This window comes from Primulina eburnea, chromosome 8 (genome assembly GCF_022965805.1).
Source record: "Primulina eburnea isolate SZY01 chromosome 8, ASM2296580v1, whole genome shotgun sequence".
Taxonomy (NCBI): Eukaryota; Viridiplantae; Streptophyta; class Magnoliopsida; order Lamiales; family Gesneriaceae; genus Primulina; species Primulina eburnea.
This window is the reverse complement of record NC_133108.1, coordinates 44,491,263-44,519,200: the sequence shown is the minus strand read 5'-3', so window position 1 is coordinate 44,519,200 and position 27,938 is coordinate 44,491,263. Positions and strand designations below refer to the sequence as shown.

General features: G+C 35.1%; 4 protein-coding genes, 1 long non-coding RNA gene and 1 pseudogene across 6 annotated transcripts; 4 read left to right on the top strand and 2 right to left on the bottom strand.

Moving 5' to 3' along the window:
* The first annotated feature begins 77 nt into the window (after positions 1-77).
* On the top strand, positions 78-5,882 carry LOC140840212 (autophagy-related protein 9). The gene is made up of 10 exons (XM_073207421.1): positions 78-350; positions 1,705-2,347; positions 2,423-2,743; positions 2,941-3,163; positions 3,432-3,611; positions 3,706-3,912; positions 4,161-4,238; positions 4,323-4,393; positions 4,529-4,639; positions 4,827-5,882. The coding sequence occupies exons 2-10, from the start codon at positions 1,773-1,775 to the stop codon at positions 5,641-5,643; spliced, it is 2,583 nt and encodes an 860-aa protein (XP_073063522.1). The 5' UTR covers positions 78-350; positions 1,705-1,772; the 3' UTR covers positions 5,644-5,882.
* Positions 5,883-6,866: 984 nt separating this feature from the next.
* LOC140840210 (protein KINESIN LIGHT CHAIN-RELATED 2) lies at positions 6,867-10,097 on the top strand. Its single transcript, XM_073207419.1, has 2 exons — positions 6,867-8,672; positions 9,632-10,097. Exons 1-2 carry the CDS (start codon positions 6,910-6,912, stop codon positions 9,858-9,860), a joined length of 1,992 nt encoding a protein of 663 aa, XP_073063520.1. The 5' UTR covers positions 6,867-6,909; the 3' UTR covers positions 9,861-10,097.
* Positions 10,098-10,632: 535 nt separating this feature from the next.
* On the bottom strand, positions 10,633-11,817 carry LOC140840211 (RING-H2 finger protein ATL1-like). Its single transcript, XM_073207420.1, has one exon. It carries the CDS (start codon positions 11,734-11,736, stop codon positions 10,771-10,773), a length of 966 nt encoding a protein of 321 aa, XP_073063521.1. The 5' UTR covers positions 11,737-11,817; the 3' UTR covers positions 10,633-10,770.
* Positions 11,818-13,545: 1,728 nt separating this feature from the next.
* On the top strand, positions 13,546-14,440 carry LOC140839323 (hyoscyamine 6-dioxygenase-like; annotated as a pseudogene).
* Positions 14,441-15,417: 977 nt separating this feature from the next.
* LOC140840209 (inorganic phosphate transporter 1-4-like) lies at positions 15,418-17,753 on the top strand. Of its 2 annotated transcripts, none has more exons than XM_073207416.1 (2): positions 15,418-15,492; positions 15,996-17,752. In XM_073207416.1, exon 2 carries the CDS (start codon positions 16,039-16,041, stop codon positions 17,635-17,637), a length of 1,599 nt encoding a protein of 532 aa, XP_073063517.1. In that variant the 5' UTR covers positions 15,418-15,492; positions 15,996-16,038; the 3' UTR covers positions 17,638-17,752. The 2 variants fall into 2 exon arrangements, with proteins under 2 accessions (XP_073063517.1, XP_073063518.1); XM_073207417.1 differs by having other exon boundaries at positions 15,477-15,492; positions 16,030-17,753.
* Positions 17,754-19,239: 1,486 nt separating this feature from the next.
* LOC140840208 (uncharacterized) lies at positions 19,240-20,531 on the bottom strand. Its single transcript, XR_012119875.1, has 2 exons — positions 20,476-20,531; positions 19,240-19,789 (listed from the first exon to the last, which is right to left on the bottom strand). It is a non-coding gene; the product is annotated as an uncharacterized lncRNA (long non-coding RNA).
* Positions 20,532-27,938: the final 7,407 nt, after the last annotated feature.

Genomic DNA, 27,938 nt, shown 5'->3' with positions numbered 1-27,938 from the left:
GAAATATTTGAAAAATACCGTAAGTTTAAGATATATTAATTATTTAACGAAAGTATGCAAACCCAAATTACTTGGAAACGTAGTAGATAGAATATAAGAACTCGATTAACTATAGGATTGCTCTGCTTTACACAGCAAGAGAAGACTTTGCTCCACGCAATCAAAACCAATATTCTTCAATCGGTTTTCTTCTGTATTTGGACATTCTTGAGACCCAAAAAGATTTTTGTTTCTTTCGTAGAATAATTACGATTCCTTTTTGCTGTTCCTGCGATCTTTTTGTTGGCGACAAATATAGATATTTACTTACTTGAGCAGTGGTCTCTTGGCTTCGTAGGGCCGACGGCTGGGTAAGAATTTTTTTTTTGTTTTTCGTTTTTTTCCACGAATTTATGCGATTTTTTATATGGGTTTTTAAGAATCTTGTTTGTTCTCCGAGTTGTATTCGATCGTTGTGCTGTGATGTTTCTTTGATTGTTTTCCTATTTGTTTGTGTATTTTTCTTGTTTAGTGTGTGAACTTGATGGTTTTAGGTTTAAGGTTTTCGTAGGGGATTCAGATATGCTTAAAGGATTTTTGTCTGTCCAGAATCAGATTAACGCACAAAAAGAAAAGGGGAGATGGTAATGGTAATTTGTCCGTGTTTCTCATGAATGACGATTAGGCTGCTTAGGAGTTAGGACTAACTATGTGCTCCATTATTTTGTATCTGCGGCTTGTTGCATCACTGGGTTTAATCTATTCTGTATAAATTTGAAAGCCGGACAAGTTTGAATTTATTGCAAGCTAATGATGTGTCCTGTAGGCTTTTAATGTTGAAAGATCATGGCCTTGTTCCTCTCTTTTGAGTGATTGGTTTGGGCGTTTTGTTGTATCTTGTTATTTTGCTACAAATCAGGCAAGATAAGTTGCTGGCAATTTTATGGGTAACCCGTCATTTTTGCCTTTAGTTCTTTTTTTGTTTTATTTAAAACTAGCAATTTTCTTAAATGGTGTTTTGGCCAATTTTTCTTGCTTAGATTCTAGTGATAATTGAGTGAAAAGCAATTGTTGAATCTTTGGAGCCTATATGTGGCGGAATGAAGTTGCATGATGCAATGAAAAAGTTCGTTCCGGGAGCTACCGAAATCATAATTTACTGATGTTTAGGGATTCATAGTTAGACGTTTTGGTTGTCTGATTCATCAAAATGCATTACATTCTTATAGGGAAAGTGGAAACAATGTTTTCTCTTAGACTTTTCTATTTCTCTGTTTGAAGTTGAGTCAGAATATGCTAATATATGGTTTTCTATTTCTCTTGGAATATCTATGTCATGTTTATTTATACTTTATGCAGTTTCACAATTACTAGAACAAGTTTCAAGTTTTCCCCCTGTTTTTGAACTCCTTTGAATTTTGAAGTATATCCTTAAATTTTAAAAGCATATCAGCTTCAGTTAACGTCAAGTCTCTAATTAATCAAAAGAGATTGACATTTTTTTTCTTACAGATCAAGTTTTATTTAGTGTAGCTGAATTCAGTGTGTTAAATTAAGATGTGGACAAAAGTGGCATTGATCATCATTCAGTTAAGATCATTCCTTCTCTGCCCTGCATGCCTTTGTGGCACACTTTATATATGACTGGGTTTTTTCACTTCCTTGTTAAACTGTTTTTTCTATGTTCCAGATTTGTAATTATTCGATTTTGTTTTGGTTTTTCAGCACGATGATCTGATTGAAGCATATGGAATGGACTGGCTGTCTTTGCATTCTGTCAGTGTGTTTGAGAGATGTTCGGTGGACTTAAAGGTGTTAATGTTCGTAGTTGTTTTATGTGGAAATGGCGTGGAGAGTCGTCTTTAACAAATGGGTTACTCGAAGATGTACCTTATGAAATTGAATTATCTGATTACCACAAAGCACCAAGCCCGGGAAGTGAAAGCCCTTCTGGGCTTCTAGATGGCGAGACTTTGAACATTGACCCAATTGATGATCTTGATCTGTTCTTTGAGAGGATTTATAGTTATTACTGTGACAAAGGCCTTTGGTGCATCATCATCAAGTGGATATTTGAGCTTCTGAGCCTGGGTTTTACTATATGTTTCTCTGGATTTTTTTTGCTATATGTTGATTGGAATGGCTTACGCAATGCAAAATGTGGGATGGATGCGGTGGAATCTGGAATCAAGCCTTGTGATCTGTCTGTGGAAGCTTTGCATAAGCATCCATTAACTCCTTTTACTTTTTCTAAGGCTGTAATTGTTGGATATTTGGGTATATTTTCTGTCTACTGGATTTTCTGTTTTTTGAGGTTCTTTGCTCAGTTAAAGGAGACTCTTAAGATCCGTCGATTTTTCTATAACAGGTATGATTAAATTTGATATGGTGTTTAATGTGAGTGAGTCCATGGTTGGTTGAAAATAGTTGGTATCTTATGCAGTCTCCACGTGAAGGACAATGACATACAGACTATGTCATGGGCATTAATTCTTGAAAATGTTGTTCGAGTACAGAGCTTGCAGCAGCTATGTGTGGTCAAAGATCTTTCTATTCAAGATGTATTGATGAGATTGATGAGAAAGGAAAATTACTTGATCGGGATGCTTAACAAAGGAGTCCTTGCCTTCTCTGTATCTTGGTGGGTTCCAGGATCTGGCCCAACTGCCAATTTTGGCCCAAATGCTGTTCGCCATCGTCTTGTGCTGCCAAAGACCCTTGAGTGGACCTTGAATTGGTGCATATTACAGAACATGTTTGATCGGTAAGTCATGTACTCTGTACTCTCCCATCACAGAAGTAATCTGTGAAGCTGCTGCATTTTTAATGCCAGAAAATTACTTTACTCTTTTGGTTTTGATGTGGGCCATACCACTGAGATATTTACTATAATGTCCGTTGACATCACTATACTTCTTGAGTGAATTATGTATTTGTATGGTGTGTGCTCTACTTTTCCAGAAACTTCTGTGTGCGAAGGGATTTTGTTTCAGATCCTGGAACATTAAAGAAAAGGCTTATGATTGTTGGCTTTGTGCTGCTGCTTCTGTCTCCATTCCTCGTCATTTTCATGCTTGTGTATCTCTTCTTGAGGCATGCTGAACAGTTCTATAATCATCCAAGTACAGCATCATCACGAAGATGGTCAAATCTCTCTAAGTGGATGCTCAGAGAATTCAACGAGGTACCCCCATTTACTTTTTCTTGACTTAGAGTTATTAAACAGCTTTTAGCTTAGGTTGGGTGTTGTTTTGCTTCGTTGATCTGGCATATGCTTAGCAGTTAGGAGTCATGGTTTTGAGATTCTTGGAGAGTTTAATGTGGGACTTTTGTTTGGAATCGAAGAAGAAATTTTTACCTCAGTCAACATTCATCTTTCTATTTTATATTTGCCAACTGCTGCTTCGATGCTAAAGGGTAGCTACTTAGGGCATCCACTACTTGTTTTGCAGGTTGACCATTTGTTCAAGCACCGGATGAATAACACTATTGTTCATGCTTCTGATTACTTAAAGCAATTTCCATCTCCTATCTTGACTATTGTGGCAAAATTTATCTCGTTTGTTTCTGGTGGATTTGCTGCCGTGCTTATTATCATTGCATTCTTGGAAGAATCTCTGCTGGAAGGCCATGTAATACTCTGGTCTCTTACCCAACAATAATGTTGTAATAGAGACTTATTTGCATCATTGAATTACCGCATTTAATATGACTTTAATCTTGCAGGTATTTGGTCGCAACTTGCTCTGGTATGCTGCTGTTTTTGGAACTATAACAGCTATTAGCCGGGCTGCTATTGTAGATGAGCTTCTTGTCCTTGATCCACAGGGGTCAATGTCCATGGTTGTTCAACATACACATTATATGCCAAAAAGATGGCGTGGGAAAGAGAACACCGAGGCTGTAAGACTCGAGTTTGAAACTCTTTTTCAGGTACCCTCGTCCTATTTTACTATAAGCATCCTCAACTCTTTTTAGCCCATGGATAAGTTGTGTTGGATAATAAAGTATGTCAAGTGCTCGTTTCTCCCCCCGTATTCTGGAGAATTCGTTTGATCTGTCCAATAAGATGTACTTTCAAGTCAGAGTATTAGACTGTTTAAGTCTTTGTGCTGAAAATTCGGGTTGGCTGTTATGATTGTCGACTGTGTAAACTGATGTTGAGAAATTTTTTGGTACAGTACACAGGAATGATGTTATTAGAGGAGATGGCTTCAATCTTTCTCACACCATACCTACTTTTATTTGTCGTCCCAAAGGTTATTGTTTCACTATAATAGTTTCGGGCCATTCATTTAATTTAAAGCTGTGCCTTCTGAAATGTTGGCTTTTCGTCGATGCAGAGGGTGGATGCTATCTTGCAATTCATTAAGGACTTCACTGTGGATGTTGAAGGTGTCGGTCATGTTTGTAGGTTTGTAAAATTGTAAAATCGCATTTCATGTGTTCCATTACCCGTCGTCTTGATTTACGTCATATGGGAGATAAACGTCTTTTTCTGCCTTCCCTCCAAAAGTATTTATCCCATTTATGATTTTTTCGCTGGCAGTTTTAGTCTCTTTGATTTCAAGAATCACGGAAACAGAAAATATGGGTCGCCCTTTGATTTACCTCGCGAGCAGAGGAGTTCTCAGGGAAAAATGGAAAAATCATTCTTGAGGTACGAGCATTTGCAGAACCTCCCCCGTAATAAATCACTGCTATCTATCAAGATTAGATTTTTTATGCTGGTTGCCAATAATTTCCTACGCTGACATATGCTAGCGTGAGATAGACTGTGACAGCAATAAAAATCTGTAGTTTGAGTTGTACTTTTGTACTGTCGAACTGAATTTCTCGACTTGTAGCTTTCAGATTGCTTATCCTTCATGGGAACCTGATGCTGAGGGAAAGCAATTCCTCGCGACACTTAAAACGTTTCGTGATCAAAAGCTGCAAGGTCAAGGAACGACAAATGCGTACTTCTCATCTGATATGCAGCAACAATATCCAAATTTTCGAGGCTTTGGTTCCCCTAACAGTTTTTTCCCAAGAGAAATGCCATTATACATCGCGGGAGGTTGCAATCAGTTTGCTTCAATGTGGCTAATAGACGGAGAACAGAAGAATTTTCCATATATCCTAGACTGGTATTATACGTCCCAAAACCACGACAGAGACAATAACTCGAGGGGCAATACATCACGCCATGTTATTGAGGAGAGTCCTAAAGATTTCTGGATTCCTTCAAACGTGGCACAAAAAGAAGCTAAGTACGACGAAAATTGGGATAGCTTGTTCAAGGATCGAATACAAAGTCATCTAGATGCTTCTACTTCAGGTCCTCTCTTCCAAGAAAGTGTCTTGCAGCATCACGACTCAAGTAGTACCAAACACCCTGCAAAAAGCCAGTGGTGGGCCAGAACTCAATTCCAAGGTCTGGGTCCGCAAACAAGTTTTATGGAACCTCCAAATTTCTTCCATGAAGCTTCCCGTGATCCTTATGACAAATTCTCAGACAGAAGCATGGAGGAACACGAACAGGAACAAGAACTACCTCTGGACTTGAGAAATTCGAGGGGATTGTCACGAACGTTTTACATGGATGATTCAGATGTTGGAGAATTTAATCTTCCATTCGATGATATATATGAAAATTCAGCTGATCCCACAGATCTTGTCTGATCATTTTCTTGCTTTTCAACCATTGAACATGTATGAGCTTCCATGTCTAGACCTTATACTCGATGAACGACGAAGATGCGGCTCAATATTCTTTGTTGTATATAACATTGCAAGTAAATTTGATTCAGAACGAGCCTCTGGTGAATGAATGGGTGCAAGCCCCGTCAGCTGTCCAAAGTTGGAAAAATAATTATTTTCTTTATTTATTATCTCAGGTGAAGCCATTTCTTGTTCCCTTAGTTCGCTGTCAAAATGAAGGTTTGTATTCCCAATCCGTTGCATAATACTTGCCTGAATTTATTGCAGAGTGGCTTAAAACTTTATATGAAATATTAGTAAATCTGTATGTTTTAAGTTTGAAATTATAGTTTTTAAAGTTGAAAACACATTTTGAATGGTACAAAACTTATGAATGAGTTTGTTTTTTTTTTTTTTCAAAAATAAATAAATAAATCTCGTCAGCAATATAATTCCTTGAGAACATATTCGAAGTTTTCGATGTGCAATAAATTTTTTTTAAGAAAGAAAAATGTTTGAATATGAGTTACATTATGGTTTTATTTTTCAATTTGAGAATTACAATTTTTGGATGGTTTCATGTACAGTACTGATAAAAGCATAATTAGGACAAAAAATTATCAATATGGTGATTTCAAATACTAATTTGAAATTAAAGAGAAATTTTAATTTATTAATTTTTTTTTAAAAAATAGTCACTATCTTCCTGGAATGGTCCAGGAGATGAGAGAGCTAAGAACAAACGACATGGTTCTCAATTTAATACAAGCTCCATGTAATTTTAAAAATGCTATGTTAAATCCCCTAACTTCTAATAAATGAAAAAGGATAAAATATTTATTAACAAAGAGATAAAATAGAAGAAAACACCTTTTGATTTATTACAAAAACTCATATGAAACGATATAATGAATTAATTTTATTAGACGAATCTTCGATCCAACTCAACTCATGAAAATTATTATTTTTTTATAAAAATATTATTTTTCATAATAATTATAAATCAAATTAACTCGTCCAACAATCTTAAACTAATGACATAATCTCGGAAGAGATTTACTTTTATTTACAGTCCCAACTAGTAAAAATCCCAAGGTACATTTTCTTCTCTCACACACACTACACATATACATACATACATATATATATATATATATGTATGTATAAATTTGATTTTTTTTTAAATAGAAATTTGGTATTTGTAATCTTGATTCTTGGCAGAGGGTTTTCAGCGGGTTTAACAACAGAATGCTACAGAGCAGAGATTTTCTAAGACTTGCCGTCAAATCCATGGCCATGAGAAGAGCTACATCCGAACTCTTCTATCACCTTCGAAAATGCCACCGCACAGCTCCATTCTCTCTTCTTTCGAGAGACTTTGCAAACACCACAAATTATCACGGTCTTACTCACCCATCAAAAGCCCATCTTAAATCTTGCGCCAGGTTTCGATCTTTGCTGTTCCTCGACCTTTATTTGAATGAGTGTCGGGTCATCGCATCTCAGAATTTCAGTACTTCCGTTGATACACGGTCGCAAAACGTGCCCCAGATGTCCTCAAGGCAGAGGAAAATCAAGGAAAAATCCGAGCTTGAGGAGGCCTTTGAGTCTGCGGAGTCTCTTGATGATATGCTTAAGGCTTTCAAAGATATGGAAGCGTGCTTTGACGAGACAGAACTGGGATTGGCCTGTTTGAAGTTAGGGCTTAAACTTGATCAAGAAGGTGAGGACCCGGAAAAGTCTTTTTCTTTTGCTCAAAGGGCTTTAAGAATTTTGGATGATGATGATAGCAACAACAGCAACAGCAGTAGTAAGCTATCTTTACCTCTTGCGATGACTTTACAATTGTTAGGTTCTGCTTGTTTTAATTTGAAAAGGTTTAATGATAGTTTGAGTTATTTGAATAGGGCGAATAGGGCGTTGAGTAAGTTAGAGGGGGATAGTTCTTACGCTTCGCATCATATTATGCCTATTTTACATGCTGTTCAGTTTGAATTATTTAATGTGAAGACCGCTATGGGGAGGAGAGAGGAGGCTCTTATTCATCTTAGGAAGGCTTTGGAAATTAAAGAAAAAACTTTGGAGGAAGATAGCAGGGAATTTGGTAAGGCTAATAGGGATGTTGCAGAGGCTTATGTTGCTATTTTGAATTTCAAGGAGGCGTTACCATTCTGTTTGAAGGCTTTGGAGATTCATAAGAAACAGTTGGGGCAAAGTTCGGTGGAGGTTGCCCATGATAGGAGACTTCTGGGAGTTATTTACACTGGATTAGAGGAGCATGAGAAGGCGTTAGAACAGAATCAGTTGTCTCAGAGGGTCTTGAAGAAATGGGGTCGTAGTTCTGATTTGCTGCGAGCAGAGATTGATGCTGCAAATATGCAAATTGCCTTAGGGAGATATGAAGAGGCTATTAGTACCTTGAAGGGGGTTGTTCAACAGACTGAGAAAGAGAGCGAGGATCGAGCTATGATATTTATTTCCATGGCCAAAGCACTTTGTAATCAAGACAAGTTGGCCGATGCGAAGAGGTGTTTGGAAATTTCCTCTGGGATTCTTGACAAGAAAGAGAGAAGTTCTCCTCAAGTTGTTGCTGAGGCATTTATGGAAATCTCAATGCTGTATGAGTCCATGAATGAATTTGTGACTGCAATTTCGTTGTTAAAGAGAGCTTTATTGATGCTGGAGAAGCTGCCACAAGAACAACATTCAGTAGGAAGTGTATCTGCAAGAATTGGTTGGCTGCTTCTGTTAACAGGGAAAGTGGAACAGGCAGTCCCATTCTTGGAAGATGCGGCAGAAAGATTAAAGGAGAGTTTTGGTTCCAAGCATTATGGAGTGGGCTATGTTTATAATAACTTGGGGGCGGCTTATTTGGAATTAGATAGACCCCAGTCAGCTGCTCAGGTTTTTGCATATGCAAAAGATATCATGGATGTTTCCCTTGGACCTCATCACACAGATTCAATAGAAGCATGCCATAACATTTCAAAAGCATATGCAGCCATGGGAAGGTAAAAATACCGGAGAGCTGCTTCCTCAATTCTCTATTTGTTTGTCGCTTGCTTGATATTTCGTCTTAACTAAATCTGGGCACGATTTTCCGTTTTGTGTTGAGGTCCTCGATTACGCTTCTTATGTACTCTGAGTTTCTCTCTTTAGAAAAACTTTAATAAACTAATTTTGAGTTATTAGCATTATGCTAAATTAAACTTGTGTGCATAAATTACGTCAAGTTCTTGGTATCAGAATCCATTTGACACTGTAGTCAATAGATTGCTTAGTCCTATGGTGCCGTTTCACCTGCATTTTTCTTGCTATAGGCTACAAGATCTTAATGGAATGAACAAATAATCACCTCAGATGTGAATATTAGAAAGGCGAACGAGAATTTTTCATTTCTCTGCATGTGAGGCATTAGAGGTGACCCACAATGGCATGGCATGTTGGCAACATTAGGTCTCTTTTAGTTTATGAATTCTATTCTATATGTGGTTAAACGTAGAACTTAAGATATAAATGTGAAAATCGCATTATATTTGACAAAATAGATGGAAAAAATGTAATTACTCAATTGTATCCAGATATTGTTACATCTACTTATGATTTGATTGAATACCACTTCATATCTCCAATTCATTATGAAGTTTTTATTCATCTTTACTATTAGTCCAATGGCTTGATCAAGTGGCAGTATTTAAAACTTAATTCAAAATGCCAGTAAATTACTTGCAAGATGATTCTGTCCTGTATTTTGGCATGGAATTGTTTTGAGTTTGGGATATGTAGCCAATTTTCCACGTATTCCAGTCATTGATATAGGGTTGCTCTATATGAGAGGACAGATATCTTAGATCCTGCGAATTCTAATTTTTTTTCCATTTACATGTGCCTGTTGCATAATTTCACTCATTTGTGTTGGGAAAAAATTGTGATCGCCTGAACCTCTTTTTTTTTTTTTTTAATTTAGCAGCTATCCACTAGCGATTAACTTTCAGGAGAAGGTAGTTGAAGGCTGGGAGGGACATGGACCTAGTGCACGCGATGAATATGATGAAGCTGTACAAGTTCTCGAGGAATTAAAGAACAAAGCTAGTGGTTCAGTCTGTGAATCTCTTATGAAGGCATTACCTTTGCCTCGAAATAATGAAACTTCAACTGCAAATGATTTGGAATACAATAACCCAGCCGTGGAAAGGTGATACAATGCACTGTACGGCGGAATTCTGTTTTACAATAAATAATGCTTATATGGAGTTTGGAGAAGTTGCCTGGTGTCTTGTTTTCATGAAGCTATGCACATTAAATGTTGGAAACTTTCTCTCTGGATTAAATGTTTTATAAACATGTCTTGCTGTTCTTTACTTTACATTCAAAGTTCAACCAATATTGTGAATAACTAAAAAATGACTCAAACAAGTAAAAATATTATTTTTGCCTGGAGAGTGGAGTTTATGTCACATGGATCATGTTCTCACTTCACTGGTCAGAAGGGTTATAGAAGTCTGGTTGTCAGTATTAAACAATTTTGAAGAAGCATGTGCATGTAAAAGGTCAGCTTGAATGGCTTAGGGGGAAGGGGGGGAACCCCGTTTGATGCTACATTTGCTGCTCATTTCAGGTTTTTTTGCTATGTTTGATGATACGTTCTTATTAATTGTTTGAAACTGCTTCACGTTTTTCAGGAAAATGACAATTACTTGGTTAATATAGCACCAAATTTAGCTGCAAAAGTGAACCGGTTCTATATTTTTTAGTATTGTATGACTATTGTTTAAGCCAAATAGTATTTGGAGCATGTGGGATTTCGATTAAAATAATATTTTTGAAGAGAGTCTTGCAAGCTCAGGATCTGATCTTTTCCCCAAGATTGCGGTATCTTGAACTTCAATTTTTTTTCCATTCAACTCAATTTGCAATAACGCTGGCTCCTTGATCACGCATGGTGGTCTAGAATAAAGAAATCACCCAAACTTGGAACAAAATATTTTTCATTCATGAAAAAAATTAGTGTACAATTCGTTTTGCCTATGCCTGCTTTTTTATTTCCTTTGCTATACGAAGGGGTGGATGCAAAATTTTAGTTGAGGGAGGAAACTTTCCTTTTGCGTGCTAAAACTCCATTGGAAGAACTGCATTTCTTGATCCTCTTCCGTGTCGAATCGAAAAGAACGATCTTTGGCTTCTGCTGCTGCTTTCTTCGTTGCTTCTGACCTGACTATGATCCCCGTTTTGCCTTATAATTTCTTGTTGAACTGACAAGTAAACATGACGATCCACCACGGAATCCATAGAGAAAGATCTTCTGATGGGCTGAACTGAAAAGTGATAATTTTCATCTGCCATTATCGAAACATGCTGAAATTGTCTTGGTTTTGATTTCCCAACATTCTGCTCAAGCTTTCTTGATGAATGGCTTCTAGGTTGTGCCAAGAAACTGCTCAAATTGATTCTTTCCTGCTGTCTATCAGCTAAACCACCATTCCCATCTTCCCCACTTTGTTCAATCACTGCAAAATCTTCTTCACTTCCAACCATTGGCTGTGGATCCTGAGGTGATGAATTAGGCGCCAATATTTTATCAAGCCGGAAGCGGTTACGGCCTGAAATGGCCGATCTGCATAAAGGGCAGTTGGAACAGTTCTGAAGCCATAAATCAATGCAATCCAAATGGAATGCATGATTACACTTGGGAAGAACTCTCAACAATTCACGTTCTTGGAAATCTGTCAGACACACCACACATCTCCAAAGAGCACTGCTGTGTCCAAACTCGCTCTTGCTATACTGGAAAGTTGGAATTTCCCGAATTAGCGATTCGTCGAGCCCTTGATTCTGCCACAAAGGCGAATGAGATGCAGACGGATTTACACTCGGTGGTGTTCGCCTGAAGGAAAAACGTCGTAAAGGGTCGATTTGTTGCCATATGAAGTAACGTTTGGTCACGAAAATGTAGTAGCTGATCAGTAGGAAAGCTGTGGCTGCTATGGCTAATATTAAGATTGCAATTATTGGGAAGCCATTGTTGGAAAGGTGTTGAGGAGATTGAGTTTCAGGTGTGTTTTGTGATCTCTCCATTGAAGAGAATTAAGTTCGGAGAATGAAATGAAATGGACAATTTACATATGCTGAGTTGCGAATCAGAAATGATTCAATGAAAGGAGGTGCTTTAATGTATTTGAGAAATTGGGAAAAATATTTAAATTTATTTAGATCTAACATAAACAGTATTTAAATTGCTTATTATCGTACTATGGGGTGACTTTCTGAGAAATATCTGAGGTAATATAATATAATATAATATAATATAGTTGACTAACTTATATTATTTAACGAGGGAAACGAGGGGAGATTCTATAATCTTGAATCCAGCTTTGAAAGACATTGTTTTTCAAAATTTTATATCAATATTTTTTTTCTTGATTCTATAAATATTTAGTTTTGTTATATTTTTTATTATTGTGTCAAACGTATGTGTATACTTGATAATTACTTTTGTATTTAATATTTGTTAATATTTTGGTTATTATAATTCTATAATTGTCACTTTAAAAAAAACACAAAATATTTAATTGTCACCCAATATCCAAACTTTATTTTCTTCCTCTCGCAAAAAAGACTATATTTCGAATTTTTTTAAAAATATATATTAATTTTTTCGAAACAAAATATTTCTGTAAAAACATAACAAAAGCATAATTATTTTTGTCATATTAGTTTATCTATTTTCTTTGCATAACAATCTGAATAATGAAACCTTTTTTTTTTTTTTGAAAAAAATAATTAGTACACATCAGCATCATTAGTTAATATACGTCACGTCAATATGATTAAATGTTACCAGCGGTTTTACAACATATGCCCATTTATTAGCTAAATTCAATTTTCTTGATTTTTTTTATTAAAAAAATTAATTTTTTCGATTTCATTAATTAGAATTTTTGAAATAGTAAGTAAAAAAAATCTGCAAATATTCAATATTTACCGCTGGAGTAATTAAGCGTGTCAATAAAAGTTAATGCCAATTTTTTTTTAAAATTGTGTGATCGAGACGATTTATGAGACTGTTTACAAATTCAAATTGGTGTTCACTAAATATTGCGTCGATTTTGTCAACGAAATGTGGTAAATTAAATAAATAAAAATATTGTACTGCAATAAATGCCTTTAAATTAAATATTCACCAAATCGATGAAATGTAGGTAGCATAGCAAAATTGCTCGAATGAATATCATCCGTTTAAATTTGAGTTCTCGCAAAGGTGCATATACAAAATGGTCAAATCAAGGATTTTTTCAGATTAAATGCTGAAATATTTGAGTATTTGTTTTAAATAATCCTATATTATAGATTTAAAAAATGATTTTGAGTTACACGTATGTTTCCACTTTACAGTTTATTTCGTTAATTATTTATCTCACGTAATCAAATCATTTAATTAAAAATTACGAAATTATCTTTCATATATATTTTTTACTCATATTCATTAATTATTGAAAATTAATAAATCCAAATTTATAATTTTATTTTAAATTTAATCGATCAAACCAAACATAGTATGATATTATTACTTATTAAATATTATTCAACATACTAATTATACGTACACACACTTATTTCTTTTCGGGTTTGTTATCTAATTATATATTGCTTAACCAAATTTAATGATTTTCTTCTTTTGCCTCAAATTTTTTTAAATGATTTTTAGTAGATAAACAAGTGGTACTCGACCCCATTGCTGGTCCATACCTTTGAAATCAAATATATGATTTTTTTATAGATGATTCACGTGAGGATTTATGAATCTAAGAACAGTACTGATTAAATAGTTGAAGAATAAAAATCATCAAGGCTAAAATATATAATAGGACGACATGGAAATTTTTTATGTCAAGTTGGTGCACTAAAACGGCACAATCTTTGCCAGAAAAATACATGTTCCCGCCTGGCAAAAGACCTGGAAAACATGATTTCCCTTATGCAAAAGCATTCCAGTTATCGATCTACTTGAAATGGCGAAAAGTCAAGAGATTTTGAAGACATGTCAAAAATTTGGTTTCTTCCAGGTTCACTAGCTAGTTGATGTATCAAAGCATCAAACTTTTAGGAATTCGCAGATTTTTTTTAAATAAGAAGCTATAAAATTCTGACAGGGAAAATTTTGTTTCGAGGTGATCAACCATGGAATCCCTTAAAGCCTGATGGACGAAACGATGCGCGTAATCCAGGGGTTTTTCAGTATGTCACAGGAGTACAAATCGAGCTTTTATCCTACTGACTTCAAAAGAAAGTGTAGAATCTATTCAAGCTCAATGGATTATATGAAAAAGAAGAATTTCACTACCGGAGGCCGGATAATTTTACCCACCATTGTCATCCTATCGAAAACATCGACCTGTGGCCCGAAAACCCTACCAGATACCCGTATATGATGGGTCCTGATTCGCATGTTGTTCAATATTTCATTCAGTACTGATATGATCCCTGAGTTTTCAAGATTTATTTAATTTGTTTGGCTTACCTTGATGGAACTTGTGGGAACGTATTCCGTAGAGGGGATCGGAGGAAGTTTCTGTTGAGGATATTGGATCTTCTTGGTGAAGCATTGGGGCTTAAACCCGGATATTTTCATGGAGAATTGAGTAAAACTCGACTATCGTCGATTAATCACCATATTCCATGCCTGGATCCGAGTTTAATCGTCGGAATGCACGAACACCGTGACCCGAACCTCACAAGTATGCTTCAGCAATGTTCAGTTATCACTAATGGATGTGTTTAGATAATATTTTATAATTTTTGGTTCATATTTTATAAATATTTTTAGTATTTTACAAGTAAAAAAACTTCAAATATGTGTTTGGATAATATTTTATAAAACGTTTTTGATAAATATTTGTAACAAATATTTTCCTATTATAGTTTTAAAAAAACAATTGAGACGTGATTTTTGATGTTCGTAGAAATCAAATCATTTATGGAAATCAAAGCATATTATTTTTCAATTGTACAAATGCTTTTATACAATATTTTTCTAAACACATATTTATTCTTAAAATAACTTTTAAAATCTTTTATAAAAATTTTGTAAAAAAATTCATAAATAATCTCAAAGTGAAATATCAATTTTCCCATTCCAAATTAATTGGATGACACTATATTTAATTATAGAAGATCCAATCAATGGACTCGCGCTTTTGATGGAAAAATCTATGTAAACCATAACGAAAAAACTTGTTGGTCAAAGTTTTTTATAATATGCATTAAATATTGTGTTCTTTCCCAACATACCATTGTGTAAATAACATAAAATTTTATGATTATACGTGCTTTAATAAATATTACACATAAACTTTAGAAAATAGAACATGGGTCTATTTTAAACGATACAACAGTCTAAACATCATATTTCGATTGATCTCCTGTCAAATACAATTATTGCATCTCGATATAAATATATACAATTACCATCATATGAAAAATTACAAATATGAATCCAACAAAAAAAACATCGTTATATAACTTTTACTACTGAATTATAATAAAATCTCTGGTCTTTAGGCGATGATTTTGAGATTATTATAATATAGATTATCCATTGTAATAAAAAGAAAGTATGTGGTTCAAAACATTGACTCGTGCATGACCGAGGATACCCGAAAAAGCAGGGAATATTCCGGCGAAGATCCCAGGTGGTTTGAGGTCCCTCCGCCGTATAAATACCCACAAACCTCTCCGTATTCACTTCACCTCCAAATACTTTTACAACCGCAAAACCATACGATCAAATTACATTCTCTAATTCAATAATACTTTTTCTTCACAAATAAGAAGGTAATTAAATCAGTACGAATTTTTGTTAGTATTTTAACACTGATGATTTAAATTTCTTGATTTTTTCTTTAATTAGTTTTAGTTTCTGGGTTTCGGAAATTGAAATAATATTACGTAATGTGTTCGCATGATGTAAGTATTGATCGATATTATTTATTTATGTTTTTATTTAACATCATGTTTTTGTTGGGTTGTATTCATGGGATCTTTTGTTTTTTTCTTGTTCCATGCAAAGGTGCTCGTAACAGTCTTCCATCTGATTCGCTTCAAGAAAATTTGGAGAAGATATGATATGATCATTAAATTTTTGAGTAAAAATAGGTAACAAATGACAAACGAACAAATTACACTCCTTAAAAGTAGATGATTGATTGTGCGGTATTTATCTTCAGTTACTCTGATTTGATTTGAATTTTTTTGCCAAAATTCAGTAAATTTAGTCATCGTTTAGTAATTTTTCATAGCAATATATGTTTGATTTCATGGCGTAAATTTTGTTGCAGAAAGAGGCAGTGGAGAAATAAATAAGCTAAAAAGAGAGGAACAATGTCGGGGGACAACTTGAAAGTGCTGAATGCTCTCGATGTAGCCAAGACACAATGGTACCATTTCACCGCAATCATCATTGCGGGAATGGGATTTTTCACCGATGCATACGATCTCTTCTGCATATCACTCGTCACCAAAATGCTCGGCCGCATATACTACCATGTCGAGGGATCACCCAAGCCCGGAACCCTGCCTCCGAATGTATCGGCAGCCGTTAATGGCGTTGCTCTCTGCGGAACGTTGGCAGGGCAGCTCTTCTTCGGCTGGCTCGGCGACAAAATGGGCCGGAAAAAGGTCTACGGTGTCACCCTCATGCTCATGTGCCTTTGCTCTGTTGCATCCGGTCTTTCTTTCGGGAGCAGCGCGAAATCCGTAATGGCTACTCTGTGCTTCTTCAGATTCTGGCTCGGTTTTGGTATCGGTGGAGATTACCCGCTATCGGCCACCATCATGTCCGAGTATGCTAACAAGAAAACTCGGGGGGCGTTTATCGCGGCGGTGTTTGCTATGCAAGGATTTGGGATTCTCGCGGGAGGGATATTTGGTATGATTATTTCTACCGCGTTTGAGGCGAGATTCAAGGCGCCGGCTTACGAGATTGATCCGATTGCCTCCTCGATTCCTCAGGCAGATTATGTTTGGAGGATTATTTTGATGGTTGGTGCAGCCCCTGCTTTGCTAACATTTTACTGGAGGCTAAAGATGCCTGAAACAGCCCGTTACACGGCCCTGGTGGCCAAGAACGCGAAACAGGCTGCTTTGGATATGTCTAAGGTGCTGCAGGTGGATATTGAGGCTGAGCAGCCTAGAGTGGAGCAGCAGAAGGCTGCGTACGGGTTGTTTTCGAAAGAATTTCTCCAACGCCATGGATTACACTTGCTTGGAACTACAAGCACCTGGTTTTTGCTGGACATAGCTTTTTACAGCCAGAACCTGTTCCAGAAAGACATTTTCAGTGCAATTGGATGGATCCCTCCTGCTAAAACCATGAACACAATTCAAGAAGTTTTCACCATTGCCAGGGCTCAAACTCTGATTGCCCTGTGCAGCACAGTCCCCGGATACTGGGTAACAGTGGCGCTAATCGATATAATAGGAAGATTCGCCATTCAAATAATCGGTTTCTTCTTCATGACGGTCTTCATGTTTGCTTTGGCCTTCCCATACAACCACTGGACTCATCCAGATAACCGGATAGGCTTCGTGGTCATATACTCACTCACCTTCTTCTTCGCCAATTTCGGGCCAAACGCAACAACCTTTGTCGTGCCAGCCGAGATCTTCCCTGCCAGACTGCGCTCGACGTGCCACGGGATATCAGCTGCATCTGGGAAATTGGGGGCCATAATCGGTGCGTTCGGGTTCTTGTACCTGGCACAGAACCAAGACCCGAAAAAGGCGGATGCCGGATATCCGGCTGGCATCGGGGTGAAGAATTCGCTGATAGTGTTAGGTATTGTCAATCTTTTAGGCTTGTTGTTCACCTTCTTGGTGCCTGAATCCAAGGGAAAGTCTCTGGAGGAGATGTCGGGCGAAAACGAGGACATTAATGAGGAGGAAGCTGGTAGCGGCAACAGAACACTTCCCGTAGCATAAAATCTCCTCCATGTTTTTTTTTTTTGAATAGGATTTATATATTGTTCATGATTTCTGAATGAATCCGTAATTGCAATGAGAATCCATCATCCACGTCATTCAAGATGAAGCAACATCACAAAAATTAAAAATTCTAGAGAATAAACCAGTTTGATTGTTGGAAAGTGACCAACGAAGCAAAATGTTATTGGAAACACATACTGTTTTTTAAAAAATATTTTAAAAAAATTTATTTGAGAGTAGCAAATCAATTGTTAACAATGAAACTAAACAATGAAATCTCAAATCCATAATTTATTTATTTATAAAAAATAAATAAATTTCAAATATTTTCGTTAGTCGGTTAACTTGAAATTCATTATAATTAAGGCAAAAACTTGTGTGAGACGGTCTCACGGGTTATATTTATGAGACGGATCTTTTATTTGTGTCATCATAAAAAAAATATTATTTTTTATGCTAAGAGTATTACTTTTTATTGTGAATATGGGTAGGGTTGACCCGTCTCACGGATTATCCGTGAGACGGTTTCACATGAGACTCACTCATTAATTAATATAAAACTTTGTATAAACATTGACAGAATGAATTTGAAGTTTATAATCTTACTTCTCTAAAAATACAAAAATATATTTGAAATCGATTAATTTGAAATATTTAATCGCAAATCAAATCGTTAAAAAAAATTAGAAGTTTATATATATATATATATATATATATATATATATATATATATATATATATAATGGAATTTAATAAAAATTAATTTATTTGGTTTGACTTATTTTTTTAGAGAAATAACCGAAATAAAATCAAGTAAGTGAACCATTCACAAAAATAAAAAAAATTGGACCGAGTTTCGAATCATATTAGTCGATCGGTTAATTCGCTAAATTATTTTTTGTAATTTTATTATTATAAGTCAATCGTTATTTTTATATTTCTAAACAATAATACTAGTAATTTATTTCATTTTATTCATTGTTATTCATATTATTATCTACTGTATTATAAACCAGAGAGACTTAAATTGACTAATTTTGGTGTAACATATCTTATTTATTTCAAAAATATTTTAAATTCATAAAAGTGTTTATTTATTTTTATTTATTCATATCATTAAATTTATAGATATAATTAATAATAAAAAATTGCAAAAAACATGTGAACCTGGACACTTGTTTAATTGATTTATTTTAATTAAAAAACCAAAGTTATCAAAATTTCAAATTAGGGGTTTTACCTTCTAAACGACGACGTTCCTCGGGCACCCCGTTTCATGGTTTCTTGATCGCGCAGGCAAAGAACACAAAAACGAGGAAGAAACAATAATACAACGTTGATCGTAGCCCATTTAATCTCGTCACAACATGGATTCTGAAGGTAAGCCAACCATTTTAGCTACACTTTTCATGTTTAGATCCCAATCGTATCTTTTGGTTTCCCGATCTTTCGTTCCTTTTGACCCATTTTCACAGGACAACGAACTACTTCAAACCCTTCTGCGATGCTGACTGCCCTTTTGTGCAAGAGAGCCAAACTGCACGAAGAACTTCGGAATATAGAGAAACAGGTGAAATAATGGGCTCCTTTTTTAGTATGTTGTATGGTTGTAATTTATGTGATCATAAATTGGTTTATTTGTTTCTTGAACGTGACTATGTAGGTATATGATACGGAGACGATTTATTTACAGGATCCAAGCCAATGTGGCAATGTTTTGAAAGGTTTTGAGGGGTTTTTGTCATCCTCCAAGAACACTGCACTGTAATGATATTCTTGCATGCTTTCCTTTCTTGATCTCTAGTTTTTATTCAGAAATATGCTGAAAAGTGGATGAGTGTGTGAATTAATACGCCACCTTGTGCGTTTAAGGTAAATTTGACTGAAAAACAATGCTAATCTGGCACTTGTCATTGCTTCTCGAGTGTGTTTTGGATTTGATTCCATTCGACTCGTTTCGTGTTTTAAAGCTTCTTTAATGTTTTCATTTCAGGTAGTTGTTGCTTTTTATTGCATATTCACAATAACTATGACCCATGAATGATGTAGTAGTGTTCTTTACTACCTCTTTCTTGAGATTTACATTGCAACTTGAAACGATCTCGGAAGTTTCAGCCTGAAGATAGGCTCTTTTCGTTATCTTCAGTCACTTCACCGGTGTATGCCTTTTACTTCTCTCGTCTCTTTTTTCTAAGTATTCCAAATCTTATTTCTTGTGGCCAAACGTAAGTGTGTGCTTGATTGTTATTGGAAACTTGCGTTTCATTTTTCTTGCATATGCAGGCTTTGACGATACTTGAAATGAAAACAGTAGACTTGAATTTTTCAGTTTATGGTTTTTCTTCTTTTGTATGGACAGGTTTTACTAGATATTCAGACTTCAAAACTTCATGATTTTCATATCTGTCACACGTGGATACTTTAACCGATGATTTACACGGATTTAGTTTTCATCAGGCCTTGAAGCAAGCCATCATCAAATTTGAGATTGGCTACCCCCAGAGTCTTTTTGATTCCTTATTTTATTTCCTAATCTGTGTGTGTTAAATTCGATTTTGGTTGTGGTTATTGAATCTATCTTTTCTGTTCTCGACTGTTTCATTTATGTATTGCATGGACTTATGGTTTTGTAATTAAAATTGTGGGACTTGGTACTATTCATTTTCTCGGAAAGCATTATCTGTTTACAATATGATTTTCGGTATTTACTTTGTGTATCATGCTGTTAGGATTGGAACTTGGACCTAAGTCAACCCCAAAAGCTAGCTCAAGGGGGGAGGATTGTCCAAGCCAATATATGCCACTCAAAAGTTATTTATCTAACCGATGTGGGACATTTAACACAGGCCGAAGAAGTTGCACGGGATGGTGGTATAGCAGCTAATGGACCGTAAGTAATCCTTTTTCTCATAGCTAATTTATCCTCAGCTTTGATACATTTAGTGACTTGGTATTAATCTGTCGAGGATCCATGACACTTGCAAACTACATTTTTGAAACGATATATTAATCATGAGCCATGACACTTGCAAACTACATTTTTGAAACGATATATTAATCATGAGCTCATTACATTTGACAGGGGAAAACCAAAGAAAGGTAGAGGACCAAGAGAGGCAAAAAGAAGGCAATCAAGTGAGGTTGACTATGACTATGAAGATGATGCTGATTTGATGTAGCCACCAGTCCTTTTTTTTCTGGCTGGAGTTTGTGCATTTTCAGCTATACAAGGTTTTTGTGTGGTTGTGAAACAGACAAAAATTGGCACAAAATTCTCTTGTTTCGAACAGTACTTAATCATCTGTATGTTGAAGTCAAGGTTTTTAATAGTTCAAGTTTGTTTTCTTTAGTTCTCTGTTTAATGTTAGTTTGTTTATTTTACCAAGTCCATGTTTACCAAGTCTTTTTGGAAGTCTGGTAGTGAACGTTCCTTTTTTGTAGGAGTTATTTGTTGTTTGTTATTATCCATTTTCAGCTCTATATAATGAGCACAAGGTTGTAAACATTTCTTAAGTAAGAAATAAATCTCACTTCATCTTCCCTATTCATTCCTCTGTTTCCTGTTTGTTAATAAAGTAACAGTGGTATCAGAGCCACACAAGTGGAGTGGAATAATAGAAATAGCAAATGGCATCAGACACAACATTTGTTCAACCGGCTATTCCACGGTTTGATGGTCATTATGATCATTGGAGCATGTTAATGGAGAACTTCTTGAGGTCCAAAGAATATTGGCATGTTGTGGATTCTGGTGTATCAGAACCAGCTGCTGATGTTATGCTTTCAGAAGCGCAAAGGACGGAGTTAGAAGCGCTGAAGCTGAAGGACTTGAAGGCAAAGAATTATCTTTTCCAAGCCATTGATCGGTCCATCTTGGAAACTATTCTTAGCAAAGAAACTTCCAAGCAAATTTGGGATTCGATGAAAAGAAAATATCAAGGATCAAATAAAGCAAGAAGGCAACTGCTTCAAACACTTCGCACGGAGTTCGAAACACTTCGCATGAAGTCTGGAGAGTCAATTTCTGATTTTTTCTCAAGAACAATGGCCATTGTCAACAAGATGCGTGTCCATGGAGAAAAGATAGAAGATGTAGCAGTCATCGAGAAGATTCTTCGATCGATGACACCGAAATTTAATTATGTTGTTTGTTCAATTGAGGAGTCAAAAGATCTCGATGTCCTTTCCATTGATGAATTGCAAGGCTCACTGTTGGTTCATGAACAAAAAATGGCTCAGCAAGAAAAAGAAGAGCAAGTTTTACAAGCTACAACAAACAAACATCCTTTAAATTTTCATAAATATGATCGAGGAAGAGGCAGAGGAAGAAGCAATAATGATCGCAGAAACTCACAACAAGGAGCTAAAGATAATTATGCTCATGATTCACAAGGAAGAGGAAGAGGAAGAGGACGTGGTGGTCACCAATCAACCACCTATAGATCAAAAACGGTAGACAAATCCAATGTAGAGTGTTACAGATGTCATGAGTTTGGGCATTACAAATCAGAATGCACAACCAATTTATCCAAAGGACATGAAAATTCTCACTTTGCAGAAAAGGATGATGAAGTGTCCTTGTTGATGGTTTGTCAAGCCAAGGAAGAAACTCACAGTAACATGTGGTATTTGGATACAGGTTGCAGCAACCATATGTGTGGAGACAAGTCTGCATTTTCGGAGTTGAATGAAACATTTAGAGATAGTGTGAAGTTCGGTGACGATTCCAAAGTTTCTGTAATGGGAATAGGAAAGGTAACAATCCAAACAAAAAATAACACTACTCACACTATATCTAATGTTCTTCTTGTTCCAGATTTGAAAACAAACTTGCTTAGTGTTGGCCAGCTTCAAGAAAAAGGATTTGAAATTTCTATTAGAGACGGTATCTGCAGAATTGAAGATGGGAAGTTGGGCTTAATTGCTCAAGTAAAAATGACAGCAAATCGAATGTTTCCTTTGTATCTTCACAATACAACTAATTCATGTTTTTCAGCAAGATTGAAGGATGAAACTTGGCTGTGGCATTTTCGCTATGGACATCTAAATTTTGGTGGTCTCAAGACACTTCAACAAAGAAATATGGTGTCAGGTCTTCCTAAAATTGAAATTTCATCTCAGATTTGCGAAGAATGTGTTGTTAGCAAACAACATCGTATTCCATTTCCACATGGGAAATCTTGTAGAGCAAAGAAGCCTTTGGAGTTGATTCACTCCGACATTTGTGGGCCGATAAATCCATCGTCAAATGGAGGTAAAAGATATCTTATTACTTTCATTGATGACTTTACAAGAAAAATATGGGTATATTTTTTGCAAGAAAAATCCGAAGCTTTTTCAGCATTCAAAAATTATAAAGTGTTCGTTGAGAAAGAAGTTGGCAGCCCAATTAAAGTTCTTCGCACAGATCAAGGTGGAGAATACAACTCACAAGAATTTGCAAATTTTTGTGAAATGCATGGCATCAAGAGACAAGTTACAGCAGCTTATACTCCTCAACAAAATGGTGTTTGTGAAAGAAAAAATCGCACAATTCTGAATATGGTGCGAAGTCTTTTGACTAAGAGTGGTGTTCCAAAAAATTTCTGGCCTGAGGCAGTCAACTGGAGCAGTCACATTTTGAATAGAAGTCCTACACTTGCTGTTAAAAATATGACACCTGAAGAAGCTTGGAATGGACGCAAACCTGATGTAAATCACTTCAAAATATTTGGATGCATAGCATATGCTCATATTCCAGATCAGAAGAGGAAAAAGCTTGATGATAAAGGAGAAAAATGCATTTTTCTTGGCATTAGTGATCAGTCAAAAGCATACAGGTTATATAATCCAATCACAAAAAAAATTGTTATTAGTCGTGATGTCATTTTTGATGAAGACAGATTCTGGACATGGCAAGACAATCAAGTGGGACAAAAACTTCTAAGTGAGTTTGATGAACAGGAGGAACAACAATCAGCAGATTTGACTCCATCCACCCCACAAAGTCAACCGGATGAAACTAATGGCATATTATCAAGTGAACAAACTGATACAGCTAGTAGTTCACGGTCTCAACGCATTAGAAGAAGGCCTGCATGGATGGAGGATTATGAAGTACAAGGAATTAGCAATAATGAGGATCCACTCACTCATTTTGCTTTATTTTCAGATTGTGATCCAGTAATTTTTGAAGATGCAGTTAAAGAATCAAAATGGAGAAATGCAATGGATGCTGAAATTGCAGCCATAGAGAAAAATAACACTTGGGAGTTAATGGAGCTTCCAAAAGGGCAAAAGACCATTGGCGTAAAATGGGTGTATAAGACGAAGCTAAAAGAGAATGGCGAAGTTGACAAGTTTAAAGCACGTCTAGTAGCGAAGGGCTACAAGCAAGAATATGGTGTCGATTATAAAGAAGTTTTTGCTCCTGTTGCAAGGCATGATACAATCAGGTTGATGATCGCATTAGCTGCACAAAATTCATGGCCTTTATTTCAATTGGATGTGAAATCGGCTTTCTTGAATGGAGAGTTGAAAGAAGAGGTATTTATTGATCAACCCCTTGGTTATATTAAAACTGAAAATGAACACAAAGTGTATAAATTGAAAAAAGCTTTATATGGATTAAAACAAGCTCCAAGGGCTTGGTATAGTCGAATTGAAGCTTATTTTTTGAGAGAAGGTTTTCGAAAATGTCCATATGAGCATACACTTTTTATTAAAATTAGGAATGGGGGTAGGATACTTGTTGTGTGTTTATATGTTGACGATCTTATCTTCACTGGAAATGATAGCAACATGTTTGCCAAATTCAAAGAGTCTATGATGGATGAATTTGATATGTCCGATCTCGGAAAATTGCACTACTTTCTTGGCTTTGAAGTAGTACAATCTGTTGATGGGATTTTTGTTTCTCAAAAGAAATACATCCAAGAAATTCTAGACAGGTTTCGAATGAAGTATTGTAATGCAGCAAGCACACCAACAGAGTTTGGTCTAAAGTTAACTAGAGATTATGAAGGAAAAAGAGTTGACAGCACAATCTACAGGCAAATTGTGGGGAGTTTAATGTACTTAACAGCAACAAGGCCAGACATTATGTATTCTGTAAGTCTCATTAGTAGATATATGGAAAGTCCAACAGAAATGCATCTTCTAGCTGCCAAGAGGATCTTAAGATACTTGCAAGGTACTTCTGAATTTGGGTTGTTCTACAAGACAGGAGAAAAATCAGATCTGCTTGCTTTTGCTGATAGTGATTATGCTGGAGATTTGAATGATAGGAAGAGCACCTCGGGATATGCTTTCATGCTAGGATCAGGAGCTGTTTCTTGGTCTTCAAAGAAACAGCCAATCGTCACTTTATCAACTACAGAAGCAGAATTCATAGCTGCAACTTCTTGTGCTAGCCAAGCTGTATGGTTAAAAAATTTACTCGAAGAGATGAATTTCAAGCAACAAGGACCTGTTATAATCTATTGTGACAACATCTCTGCAATCAAGCTTTCTAAAAATCCTGTTCTTCATGGAAGAAGCAAGCATATTGATGTGAAATATCACTATCTGAGAGATCTAGTGAAGGAAGGAGTAATTGATCTTGTTTACTGCAGGAGTGATGATCAAATTGCTGATGTTTTAACTAAGCCCCTTAAACTAGTTCCATTTCTGAAGCTGAGAAAGCTACTTGGAGTCTGCACTTTGGGAAACCATGTTTGAAGGCTGGAGTTGGCTTACTACATATAAACTGAAGTTTAACAACTTCTAGTTTAAGGGAGGGATTGTTGAAGTCAAGGTTTTTAATAGTTCAAGTTTGTTTTCTTTAGTTCTCTGTTTAATGTTAGTTTGTTTATTTTACCAAGTCCATGTTTACCAAGTCTTTTTGGAAGTCTGGTAGTGAACGTTCCTTTTTTGTAGGAGTTATTTGTTGTTTGTTATTATCCATTTTCAGCTCTATATAATGAGCACAAGGTTGTAAACATTTCTTAAGTAAGAAATAAATCTCACTTCATCTTCCCTATTCATTCCTCTGTTTCCTGTTTGTTAATAAAGTAACACTGTACGTCATGTATATATAGATCTGATTTCTGTTTCTCGTCCAAAGTTCATATAATTTTTCAAACTCTATCCAGTATTTCTGGATTAACAATCTTCACTGAAAAACGATCATACAAGCTAACATGATGGGATGATAGTTCGCCGCCATGCTCTTCGTTTGATAAGGGCGAGAAGGAAATGCAGCTTCTTGGTCCTTGTCTCACTCTTTTCTTCAAATTTAGTCTATTTTACATGTCTTATACGGAGAATCCATGCACGTATTTTAATATATTCATATCACAAAAGATGATGGATGCTTAATCTTAATTAGTGCTTCAAGAAATGACCTTTTTTAGATATATTCATAGAAATCTAATTTTTCTCGCTCCACTGAGTTAATATCGTTTTCTCCATTGTTATACTATAATTTCAAGGTTCATGCATAAGATCCGATTGAGATTGGCAACTGCAAAATTGGAATAACGGGAAACATGCCTTTTTCTAGGGGTGTCAAAACCAAACGCAGAAAGAAATTTCTTTCTTTCTTGGTGATGATATGGTGCATCATTTTTCGACATTAATAATATAAACAATGCGTCACTTTTGGATAATTAATAATTATAAACGAATTTAAATAAAATCGTGCATACGGTATTACTTTGTATAGCCAAGAGCAACGAAACCGTGCGAATTCTTGTCATAGAAACAGGTCAAATAACAAGTTTTATAATTTGTCAATGAGTTAATGTCACACGTTCGATTCGTAAAATGATGTGATTATTATAAACTAGATTATTGTTAGAGGACATTCCACCACTCTCGGGCCACCTTTTGTTTACTTTGGATGATCATTTTTCAAAATAAGATTCAACTGAATTCAACTCATCGCACTCACTAATTTCTCTTTTTTCCCTTTCATCTTAGGATCTTTAAATGTTATTTTGTTATTTGTTTAGTTTGCTTTTTATTTTTTATTTTTTACATATATCTTGTTTGTTGAATAATTGTAATCAACAAAACGCCATTTCATACATGTTGAACTCGAGACTTCGTCTCAAACTTAAAATCATTGTGTCACATCAGCTACATCATATGCTAATTTGTTGATATTTTTATATGAATTAAGCTAATAAATTATAAGTTCGCTTCGTTTTAAAAATATTTATTTATGGATAGGATTTTAAAAATATCAATACTTGTAATATTTCACAAACTTCTAATGTAACATATATTATTATAGCTTTGTCAGTTAAGTTAAAAGGTCATTTTTTTTTAAAAAAAAAAAGGTGAGTTAAAGGTATTATTAATTAATTAATGTAATTTTAGAAAAAAATGACATGATTAAAAATTAAAAACAACTTACTTTTATCTTTTTCAGCCTTGACAGCAATTATTTCACTTCGTCAAAATTATGGATTATCATCCCTTCCATAATATATGTCATTGCTTGAAAAAGCATTTTTTTTAAAAAAAAATTAAAAACATAATTGTGTATATTCTAAAAAATAAGAAAATTAAATTGTTTCTTACACAATCAGAGTCCAACAAAGAAGAATAGAAGAATATTATTCTGTTAATCGCCCCCAAAAATTGACTGATAATATCACCAGCCTACATGATTACCAAAAACGCAATTCCCAAAAGCAAAACTTCGAGTTTAAAGGGTACAAAATCTAGGATAATAATTTTTTTTTTGCAAAATATAAATTATTATATTAAATTTGCGAAGTCAATACATAATTCTCCCAAAGTGAATGTCTAAACATTTTTCAGAAGCCAGAAAATTTAGTTATACATTCTCTACTTTAAAAAAAAAAAGAAAACAGAAAAAGATATTTCCCTGTTGAATCCAAGTTGGCCTTGAAAATTTTGGCTTATCTATCAGACAACAATAATTTAATTTTCTCATCTGTTATATTTTAAAATTTATAATTCAATTGTAATAATATAAATACCAGAAATTTGTGTTGAATGACTTGCTTTTCATTTTTAGGACAACAATGATATGATTATAGTATGTATTTCAGACCAGGATAGAAAAAAATTCTGACTATGTCCCTGAAGTTTGGTTAAAAAAAATTGGGCAAAAATGGAGAAAAATTTGCTTATCACAAAAAACAAATAGATAAATATATATGAATTTAATTTAACGAGAGACGTTATTTGACTTTTTTATGTCCTTAGTTTTATAAAAAAAAAGATATTAATTAAGGTTGAAATTGCAAGAATACTGAATAGTTCAACATCAGCACACGCTACTTTTCAAAATCAAGACAATTGAA

What these genes read in the sequence shown, in the direction of transcription:
- LOC140840212 (XM_073207421.1), top strand. Translation starts at nt 1,773, where the DNA reads ATGTTCGGTGGACTTAAAGGTGTTAATGTTCGTAGTTGTTTTATGTGG. An exon ending in TGCTCAGAGAATTCAACGAG is followed by an intron (nt 3,164 to 3,431) that starts GTACCCCCATTT and finishes CTTGTTTTGCAG; the next exon opens with GTTGACCATTTGTTCAAGCA. An exon ending in AGTTTGAAACTCTTTTTCAG is followed by an intron (nt 3,913 to 4,160) that starts GTACCCTCGTCC and finishes TTTTTGGTACAG; the next exon opens with TACACAGGAATGATGTTATT.
- LOC140840210 (XM_073207419.1), top strand. Translation starts at nt 6,910, where the DNA reads ATGCTACAGAGCAGAGATTTTCTAAGACTTGCCGTCAAATCCATGGCC. An exon ending in GCATATGCAGCCATGGGAAG is followed by an intron (nt 8,673 to 9,631) that starts GTAAAAATACCG and finishes TTAATTTAGCAG; the next exon opens with CTATCCACTAGCGATTAACT.
- LOC140840211 (XM_073207420.1), bottom strand. Translation starts at nt 11,736, where the DNA reads ATGGAGAGATCACAAAACACACCTGAAACTCAATCTCCTCAACACCTT.
- LOC140840209 (XM_073207417.1), top strand. Translation starts at nt 16,039, where the DNA reads ATGTCGGGGGACAACTTGAAAGTGCTGAATGCTCTCGATGTAGCCAAG.